Source organism: Carica papaya, chromosome 5 (assembly GCF_054855325.1).
Source record: "Carica papaya isolate Zhongbai chromosome 5, ASM5485532v1, whole genome shotgun sequence".
NCBI lineage: Eukaryota > Viridiplantae > Streptophyta > Magnoliopsida > Brassicales > Caricaceae > Carica > Carica papaya.
In genome coordinates, this window is record NC_142313.1 from 38,014,833 (window position 1) to 38,025,504 (window position 10,672).

Here is a 10,672-nt window from a genome sequence, read left to right on the forward strand (position 1 = left end):
AAATTCTTTTACATTTTTGTTTGAATGTATAATCTACTTGAATTTTTTAAATATGAAAATAAAATATAAATAATACTAAAAACATTTAATGTAATTGATATTTATTTGTTTTTTTTTAAATGTAAAAATATTATTTAAATAACACAAAATCTTTTAATCTCTATTTTTCTTTAAATTTTATAAGAATATAAATAGCAAGTGTTTGCATTAATATAATAATAATAATCATTATAACTCAAAGCAAAATTGGTTTGGACAGAATTAAGGGTTGGGTATAACTCAAATACATTTACATTTAATCTTTCCGGTCAATAGATATACACTGAATGTTACACAAAACTGATTGAAGTGGGGGATTCCCAATTCTACACCCCCTTTACACCAGATATAAGTGGAAAAGAATATGAAACCTAAAGAAATGCAGTCCATAAAATACAACAAGAAAAGAGATGTAAGTCTTAAATTTCATAACAATATGAATTTGTTCAGGTGGCGGAAACTATCCTACCATCAAATTCTAAAATTTCAATCATTTTAGTTTCAGCTTGGTTCTCCACAAGTCACCAATGACCTTCCTTGGTGCCGGATTATCCGGTCCTTTATCTCGCTGTCCCGATGTGAAGTATAACCATCCCTCCCAATATCCAACCAGTGTCGTTTTTACGCGGTAGGGAAGTTTCCCAATCACTGACCATTTCTGCAAACATTCATGAATCAAAATCGAGATAGCTGCAGCCAAAACTACCAAAAACAAAAGGGCAGGAATACCGTAAACAATATGTAAGAAATTCGCTGGACATCAGACCACTTCAGCTCAATACTGTTATAAGTTCGTAAGGTCTAATAACCATAATGAGAACCTCAAGAGTATGTTTGGAAGTTCCAAACAAAAAGAAAAGGAAAGAAATGGAGTGGATAAGGGTAGAAAAAGAAAAGATTCATATTTCTTGTCCCCCTTTTAAGTTTTATTAAAAATGAGAGAAAACAAGTAACAAGGAATAATCTTTCACACCCTAACGGAGTTCTCAGAAACAGTATTCTGTTTTTGGTATTCACAAATATAATGACTAGTTTTATCTTTGCAATTAGCAGTTACAATTTAATTTTCTTACTTTCTTATCTCAAAAAAAAAAATTATTCCTTCCATTCTATCCTAAATTAGAGAAGTCAATGCATAAAAATGGAAGAGAAAGGAGGACAAAAAATTCCTCCATTTAATGAACTCGCAAACATGGGAGAGTACTTTCATCACTTCTTTCATTCCCCTTCGAATTCTTCCTATTAAAATGTAGCCTGAGATAATGAAATAACAACCTCATAAGCAGCAGTAATCAGCATAACCACTCACGTGGGTGAATTTTTCGGCGTGGATTTGCATGGACATTCAATTAAAACATGCATAACTACATCACATTCATAATTTTTTTTAGAAGAACATTCATCAACTTTCTTATAAGTATGTAGAAGCCCATACCAGAGTGTCCAAGTTGAATTGAAAAATCTCCCCAACCAGAACCATCTTTTTAGTTATAGGGTGCTTCTCTGTAGTGCCTCCAACAATCACAATGGAATTGTTAACCAGCACCCAAGCAAATTCAATATGGGAATCTGGCTTTGGCATAGAAGGTAGAACTTTCCATTTCATGTCGTCATCCAGCATGTAAACATCACCATAAACCACCTGAATTCATTTGAAAAAGAATAAGAAAAGAGTAGAAGGAACCTAACACGATATTTGGATTTAAAAAACAAAGTAATGAAGGAAAAGGAAAGAAAAGAAGAGAGGAGTTTTAAATAGATTAAGGCAAAGATGTTTTACTTATTTGACTAACCGAAAATTTAGAGACCATAAAAGAGAAACCAATTGTGGTAATATTTTATTCATTTCAGGCATGAGAAGGAAAAAATGATTAATCATAAAATTTTATCCATTTGTGCCCTTTATAAATAAATTTAGACAATTAAAGATAAAATAGCAAATAAAGAGTTGTCTCCTTTGCCCTCATTCCCTCTGCCCCTGCACCGCCAAAGCCCCCCAACCCCCAACCCCCCCCCCAACTGCAATTTCTTCTGTTTTTTCAGAGGAAAAAAGTAGGTATACTAACACAACACCAAAGGGACTAAAGAAGCAGAGTTTACGAGTTAATCAAAATGGCAGTAAGGTCTTCAAGGTCCTTGCTAGATGTAAGAGAATACCTGTAAATAAAAAGTATCCGGAACTAGAAATCTCTAACTCTACCTGGAAAAAGTTTCATCTCCAAAAATACTTCTGTTCCTCTTTTTCCAAATAACCTACAAGGTAGTTAAGGAGAAAAGAGAATAAAATTTTCCCTCCCACCCTATGATACCTGTCAAGTCTGAATCTCATTGATAGCGGGTTAAGTAGGAAGGAATTTTATAGAATTTAAGTCTTTGCTGTCTTAATGAGCATTATGTGAATTCTGGATTAGATCATTGATCCTGGGTTCAGCATCAAAGTATTCAGTTCCTATAGATTAGTAAACACTGTAGGGAATGGAAGTAAACCAATCTAAGTTGAATATTAGAGATAGTGTTGCTAATTTCTTTGCACAATGGGAGCATCTGACTATCTTAAAGAGTCATCTGCCTCTCAACCAGTTTGAGACTATTTTCACACCAGTCCTTTAACAATTTGATGCTATTTCTGTTCCTAAACTGCTTTTGCTACTGTTGGTTTCATAGCTCCAGAAACTGATTGCTTCAATGGTCAACACCACCCTGGGAACAGAAGAACAGAAGATGGAATTTCTTTTAAAGCAATTGAAGCTATTTTGTGTTGCTACTGATCCTTAACCAAGAATTCCTTTAAGTTCTGGTACAACTGTAACAAAATTAATGAGGATACTGTTACAGTAAAGGAATGGAATGATGATCATTATCTCTGTCATTACAACACTATCTTCTCTTAAACCTTATGATCAAATATTGAAGGAAAACTTATTGAATGTCAAAGCAGAAGAACTAGAAAATTTAACATTAGTAATTGAAAATTGTTTAACAGTTAAAGCAAATTATAATGCCTAAACTCTAAATATGGAGCTAATAAATGTTCAGTTGAATTTCAAGTGAAAATGTTGAACCCACTATTAAGCCTACTCCCCTTTGGAACCTCTTTTTGTAGGAAAATATTATCTGAAGACTGACTAAAATAGCCAACAGAGAAGGATGCACGAATCACTAAAATCATCTATGCCAAATACGCTACTAAACTAACCTCATTCCTACGGGAGCACTTGAAGATCGGTGATCCAGGTTTGGCCATGAAATCACCTTCTTGACCACCAATAACAAAAAGGCGATCATTAGCCACAACACAGGCCCTACATTGAAAAAAAATAAAACAAAATGAAGATGAGATCTGCAAGCTAGAAACACACCTGAAGATGCCTGTTTCATTTACCAGAAGAGATCTTGAAACAGTGTTAAAAAAGTTTCCCACTTTTTCATAAGCATTTCCAGAAGATGCCACCCAAAATAGCACTAAAAGCAAAACATAGTTCTACAAATCAACTGCAGACTATCATTCTAGGTTTTCTCTGCTGGAAAGTCTCAATATCTGCCAACTACTAATCACACAAAATATGATTGTAATCAAAAACTTAAATCTTGCTACAATAAACTTGTGATTTTATCATTTTCAAATTAAAAAGATGCAGTAAGATTCTCATATTCAGTGCAATATCTGTAAATTATCAACTTACAAAGTATAACATAGTCCACAAACCTGTGAGGTCCTCCACGTGGAATAGGAATTTCATTTCTCCACTCCTTTTCCAATACTTTGCCATCCTTAACAGCAATGCTCCAATGCTCTAGTCCAGGTGTATGACGATTCTCCTTGCTACCACCCATTACGTGGAGCCTGCCTCTCCAAAGTTGAGTTGCTGGGGCATACCTGAAAAGAATCAAGTCATTTTGCTCAAAGAGAAACTACTAACCAAACATTAATTTCTTTTAGAAAAAAGGAGAAATTTAATATTAATAGTCACCAAGGGGGTGCCACCCACTTATGTGGGTTTACAAAAGATCTGATCATTTTCTTCCATCCTTGCCTAGGATAGACAGAAAAAAGCCAGCAGAATGCTAAGAATGTGGCTGTGCAGATCCACCAATAGGTGGACAAAAACCTTGCACAAAAGGAGCAGAGGTTCATGAACTTGACAGAGCAATCTTTTTGCACTCTAGACAGACCTCCGCACGGAGTGCCTGCACGGTTTGACCCACCACTATTCTCATCACCCATAAAGGCACACAAGCACCACGGCTCCAATCAGATCACACAGCTATTGAAGCTTGACTTCCAATGTAATATAATCTTGAAGGCCACTAATAAATAATTCAACTTCCTGAGCCATACTCCAAATACCCACACATGGTGCCAATTGTTCAAATTATTGCTGATAATCGGCCGAGAAACCACTGTATTGCAATTACGCCGATTTACCAAATTTATTTATTTTTTGGACAGCAGGCTGGAATTCATGTAATAATAATTTTTGGATTCCTCCATGATAAATTCGAGCAATCAATTTCTAGTTTTAAAAAACAGTATTAGGTGCTTTTGAAAACCAATATTAGGTGCCGCCTTCAAGGAGGTATAAGGCAAGAGCAATGAGTCGTTCCATTAATGCCAGAAATAAGTGGTTACATCAGCTTAGAGCTCCTATAGGGTCCATGGATCCATCGTAAGGGGGAAAATCCAATTTGGAGTGTTGGGGAACAAAAAGACCCACCTCCATTGGTTCTGGGCAACATTCAAGGAGCCTGCTAGTGGCACTCCCTTCTCCCCTAATCGCAATTGTCACAGCATGGTCCTACCTGGTCATTAAAATCACTGGTAAGTGCCTCAAACTACATTGCAGCTTGGTGTTTTGTGTCTTGACCAACCCAGTCATTAGCACCTTCTAACCTATTCTAAACTATTTTGGCACAATCTTTAGCCCTATCCTCTTGATTCATTTTTAGCAAGTATTCAAATTGCTATTATAGAGAACGAGATTCACCCATAACAAAAGGCTCTCATACCAATTATCGTGGTCCCTTAGATTAGGATCTTGGTATTTATGGGTTGGTGGAGAAAAATCTTCGGAGAACTTATGTTCTTGCAATACATTCTTTTTCTGTGTAAATATGTTACTAAAGGCTTATTAGAGAGAACCATCGACTCTCATGAACAAGAAAATAAAATTTGAATTTGTTTTACCTTTCATAATCATCAATCACTGTTCTGGTCTCTTCTATACCACAGATTCTACAAACCATTATACTACCAAGCCTCCTAAGGAATAAGACTCCTCTTTTACAAGAATAACTACCCTTGTGTCTATCATAATTAATTTTTATTCTTATCCTACTTCTAGGTACTTTCTTACCAAAAAATTGCCAAAGCAGTTAATAGTTTCACTGTTTTGTTTCATATCCAATATGAACTAATTAAATATATGTATACAAAAGTTTAATTGTCTCGTTTCATTACATTAAAATCATGTGCAGGGAGCAATCAAGTAAAGAATGGTTCTAGTAGTTCTACAAATGCTTAAGAGAAACTGAACCGTTTATGTATGGAATAATTGAAATGTTAGAATTAAGTTTATCTTTTACTATCCCAGTTGTCAACAAAAATTGTGCTTGTCAATAACTACAAACCAACAGTGAAACGAAATACCTTCCTCTCTAGCAAACACATGATAGCATCCAGTCTGGTTGCCAAGAATAAAAAAAAACCAGCCTGGAAGCCAAGAATTGACAAAAAAAGTGTGGAATACGTATAAAGCAGTGTAATCACAAATAATAAAGGTGAAGATTATTTCAGACTTAATCTCTTTCTTGATGTGTTACCAGGTAGGGGGAAGAAGTGTGCCAAAATCAACATAATAGTCATTCTAGCAATAATTTAAGATCCCTACATACCTAGGGACTGGCAAGGGAATCATGTCCTGCCATTGCTTAGTGTCTGTGTCAAGCACAAATGTGCGAGCTGTCGGGCCTCTGCATTGTGGACCATATTGTCCCGTAACCACATAGATGTACCTCCCATCTGTTACCATTCCTAAATGTGAATGGGCCATTTCTTTGGGCATATCAAATCTTCCTCCCCATGTGTTACCCGTAAAGTTATAAATATCAACATGTGAATGAACCTACAGGTAGGAACAAGAATAAGATGCAGAAAAATAATCAGAAAATATTTTCAGCTTCAGCAAGCATGTATATAAATAATAATATTTTTTGTTTCTATAGTTCTTTTTTACTTTTTCTTTGGAGAAGTAAACATATGGTTGTCACAATTATTTTAGTACGGAGAATGATGGCTTGTACAGCCAATTCTTAGTGGCAAAGCATGCGGCCATTAGTAGTCAGCAACCAAAACAGAATATATCATCATGTGTTTATCTTGATTCTTTATTGCTCATGAACCATAGCACCACCAAAGGAATCTTTTGTTATATTTCAATCAGATGCAGAAGGAGAATTTTCGGTCAACTAGAAAACCATGTAGGAAGGTGAACAAGTGGTTGACTAAAAATAAAATAAAGGGGAAATTATTATCTTAGACTCCGACTATTTGTCATATAAAAATTAAGTCCCAAAAGTTTCTTTCCAGTTGAAATTTGATCATTTAACTTACAAAATTGTTTCAATTCATATTGTTTATGTAATTCTGAAACTTTTGATAGAAATTTGAAAAGAATTATTTCTAATTTGCCAATATTTCGTTTTCTACAGAGTTTGGTAGCTATAACAATTAGATATTGATCTTAATAATTTTAACAACAACAATCCTTTTTTTTTTAATTTAAGTCATACAGATGATAACAACAAACAATAGAAAAGAAGAAATGTCATGAAATAATCATTTGTTGGAATATGTTTTCAATTCTCAGTAATAAACAGAAACATTATATTTTTTATGTCACTTCTTAGGCCATGTAAGCAAATTTTTTTAAAAAAGAAAGTACTTTTATAATGAATCAAATTATAATGAAAAGAAAATGGGACTGAATTACAAGATAGTTCATAGTTCAAGGACTAAATTGATAATTTGCTCTAAATAAATTAAGGGTAAGGATTGAGGTGGGAGGAGGAGGGGGAAATAGTTTCCAATCAAGACAGAAGCATATAAACTGAATACTGAACAGAAGTTTTGGGCATCAAATCAGCTTAATAACACAAAGAAACTTAAGAAAAGAGGTTCTTACATAATCAATAGTACCATATCCAGCAAACACGTACAGAAGATTCCTGATCTGTATTGCAGCCCCATCTAAACGAGGCACAGGTGCAGCTGGCATCTTCTCCCATTTCAGTTCTGGTGCAGGTAAGTCGGCAAAAGTTGCAGATAAAAACCTTTCAGGAGTAGTACCATATTTCCTACCTTTAACAGTTTCTTCCTACAAGGATGAAAATCAACACATCTAAGACAAGGAATCTCCACACTAAAATATATTCAATATAGAAAAAATGTTAAAACTAGTTCCACATTTGGTGCAAAAGCGTCTTCCACACACAACCAGGGACCACTTCTGTCTATGTTTGGGGCAAGTAAAATTTGTTATCGGCCCTGTGTCATCTTCAAAATAAGTGGTTTAAGGTTCCTGGCTTTGGGGACAAAATGAACATGTGGCCTTAAGTAAATGGCCATGCTAGTTCCAAAATTGCTAGAAAGTTGCACCACATCAAATCTAAAATTAAGTATTACAGAAAAAGTGAGGTTGGGAACTTGAAGTTATTAAGTCGCCTCCAGGCATAACCAAATTCAATTTTAGAACCATAATAATGAAAAATTTTCTAATGAATAAGAACATAAGCTTATCACGAGGATAGCCGAGTGACATTGAAGGAGTAACCGAGAAAGCCAAAATTGGTGCCAGACTATCAAAGTTTTCTACATCTTTTAGCCACACGAAATTATGTAAACATTTAAATACAGCAACAGTTTGATTTCCTTAAAATGAAAAAGAGCCAAATTTAACTAAGTTAATTACCCCTGCTAGGAAGTCAAGAACCTCACTGTCTCTAGTCTTTTCATTTGACAAGCAAAATAAAAACAAAAATTTGAAGTACAAAAAGAATAATTGTCAGGTGCCGTTCAGAATGTATTAGTAACCAAAGAAACCTTTTTTTTTAATTTTTTGCTAGCAGAATTTTGGGAGGACTAAGGATAAAGAGAAAGACCATCACCATAATCATTCAAATAAATGAGTTCCCAAAAAAGAAGAATCAAATAAAACTAACCTTTGGCAATCAGCTGAGTTACTTCTATCAAACCAACTTCATGCAAACAAAAATGGAGGTGATGTTAAGATGAAATAAGAAACTGAAAACAATGTGATCAAAATAGAAGTAACTTATCACCCCGTGAGATAAAATGAATCATGTTGACACTTATAAGGCTGCAAAAACTGCAATTTTTAACATAACCAATACACATATACTCAAATCTTCGCAGAGCCAGACACCAACAGACACAAAGTATAAGATAAGCAATTAAATTCTCACTAGGCAAAATGAGATCAGCTTATTCCTAGATTCAGCTTGGAGAACCCAGTGGGATTCCAATCAGTTCAACCACTAGCTCACATTTTCAAACACCGGTTTCTTCCAAACTTTCTAGGTAATAGCAACATAAACACTAAGCTGGAATGGAGCTACCAATCAGTAAATCGAAAAACAAGACCAAAAAAAGACAGAAAAACGTAAAATCAAATGCCTGAGCATAAACCAATAAGCAACCATAAAAGCATAGAAACAAAGCTTACATTATCCTTCTCCCGGGGCTTAACTCGAGGTCCAAGGGGCACAATTAAGTTGTTGGTGGAAGATAAGGAGGAATCAGGGGACCATTTGAGAGAAGAAGCGAAGCGAGGAGAAGAGGCCCAGAAGAAATCCGCAATGAGTCCAAAACCTAAAAGACTAACGCAGATCATCACCACCATACTCCCCCATTTACGCTTCCCTGGTTGCCTCACCATGGCTCTTCTCTTTTTCTTGATCTCTAAGTTCAAGTTTAGGGAAAGGTAACTGCGAGGCGAGTGTAGATATACAGAGGACACGGATGTTAAATGGGAGTAGCAAAGAGAAAAGATTCGCGTGTGCCTCTAGTGGTTTGCTAGGTCTCCCGCCCGCAGACTAGGGATCTTCATCTTCCAAAGCTGGCATGATTCACACCGACGTTCTGGTTATGGGAATTTGAGCAATGGTACATTTACAGATGATAAAATAGGAAACTAGAGAAACAAAAATAAAAATAAAATGGTAAAAAAGGAAAGTGAAATTACAGTTTTTTAGGCAGGCTTTGGCGTAGGGTGCAAATACAGCGAAAACGGTGTCGCTTTGTAGATTGTAGGCTAATGCAAGAGCTTCTTAAGCTTAGTAGTTTTTGGAGAGATCTTGGCTTGATTGTTTTTTTTTTTTCTGTTAATCATAGTTCATAAAAGTAGTTATTAAAATATAAAAAATTTATTCAAAAATTTTTGAATTGATATAAAAATTAACTAGTACATTTCACTCTGTCTCATTGCACAACACAATACATATGTGCGTTTATTCGCTCGCATGTTGAGCGCTCAGTGAAACGAATAAATGTGCATATTCTGAGCATGCCTGGGAGCTGTCCAACGCATTAAGTGTAACGGCTCCAAAAATTTAAATGAAGATGTATGTATAAAAAATCTTAAATGCGGAAGCGAAATAAAAATTTTGATTAACATCCCTTACACAATGACCATAAACGTATTTAACGTATGAAAGAATAAGCTGATTAAAAGAAATACTCGAAATAAAAACTATAAATAGAACTATGAAGTCTCTAGACGTCTAACTCGTCGTCTTCCTGTAGAACGGGCTCAAGAACCACGTCTTTCTGATCTGAAATAGTTAAGTAAGGAATGAGATACACTAGCCCAGTAAAGACATCACATTATCTCACTGCCACAGAAGTAAAGGCTGGTAGAAAACAAAAGCGACCAATGGAGCATAATTATTAACAAACTCATTTATCAACAATAAAAATTTTTACTGTCTACTTACCTCGGTGAGATTCATAAAAATATCATATGGAAACAAAAACATTATAACCATCATAAAATCATATACGCTTTGTAACATAACACATGTTATACTTTGTACTTCAATAATCATACAACAAATTTCCTCTTTTACCAACCTATTAGTATCCGTGGAGATCCATAGGGGGTCTCCGCTACACGTGAACCATTAACATTAATAATCTGATTCCAGGGTCGTCCCCATACCCCGTCCGGTATGGGCGCCAAAACCATGAACTTCAATACCCCGTCCGGTATGAGGGTGAAACGGGTCGTCCCCATACCTCGTCCGACATGGGCACCAAAAACATAAATCTCAATACTCCGTCCGGTATGAGGGTGAAACGGGCTGTCCCCATACCTCGTCTGGTATGGGTGCCAAAATACATAAGGTCTCCATACCCCGTCCGATATGAGAGACCACGTTCTCGATAGGGTTCTCTACGGATCCAGTCCATTCACCATCTCCCAGGATATCTAGTCAAGCTGTCCACATTATCCATTTATCAATTCACATAACCTTTTTTCCATTTTCCATGGTCTCAATTTTCCAATTATACGCAAACACGTAAACAAATAATAACATCAAACAAAACAACACAACA

The 10,672-nt window shown here is 35.5% G+C and overlaps 1 protein-coding gene across 2 annotated transcripts; it reads right to left on the reverse strand.

The window, feature by feature from the left end:
• Positions 1-268: 268 nt before the first annotated feature.
• Positions 269-9,231, reverse strand: LOC110807988 (Galactose oxidase/kelch repeat superfamily protein). Of its 2 annotated transcripts, none has more exons than XM_022033313.2 (7): positions 8,781-9,230; positions 7,221-7,412; positions 5,932-6,161; positions 3,746-3,916; positions 3,236-3,341; positions 1,475-1,681; positions 269-697 (listed from the first exon to the last, which is right to left on the reverse strand). In XM_022033313.2, the coding sequence occupies exons 1-7, from the start codon at positions 8,991-8,993 to the stop codon at positions 530-532; spliced, it is 1,287 nt and encodes a 428-aa protein (XP_021889005.2). In that variant the 5' UTR covers positions 8,994-9,230; the 3' UTR covers positions 269-529. The 2 variants fall into 2 exon arrangements, with proteins under 2 accessions (XP_021889005.2, XP_088076851.1); XM_088220725.1 differs by lacking the exon at positions 269-697 and adding an exon at positions 913-1,293 and having other exon boundaries at positions 8,781-9,231.
• Between the last annotated feature and the right edge of the window lie 1,441 nt (positions 9,232-10,672).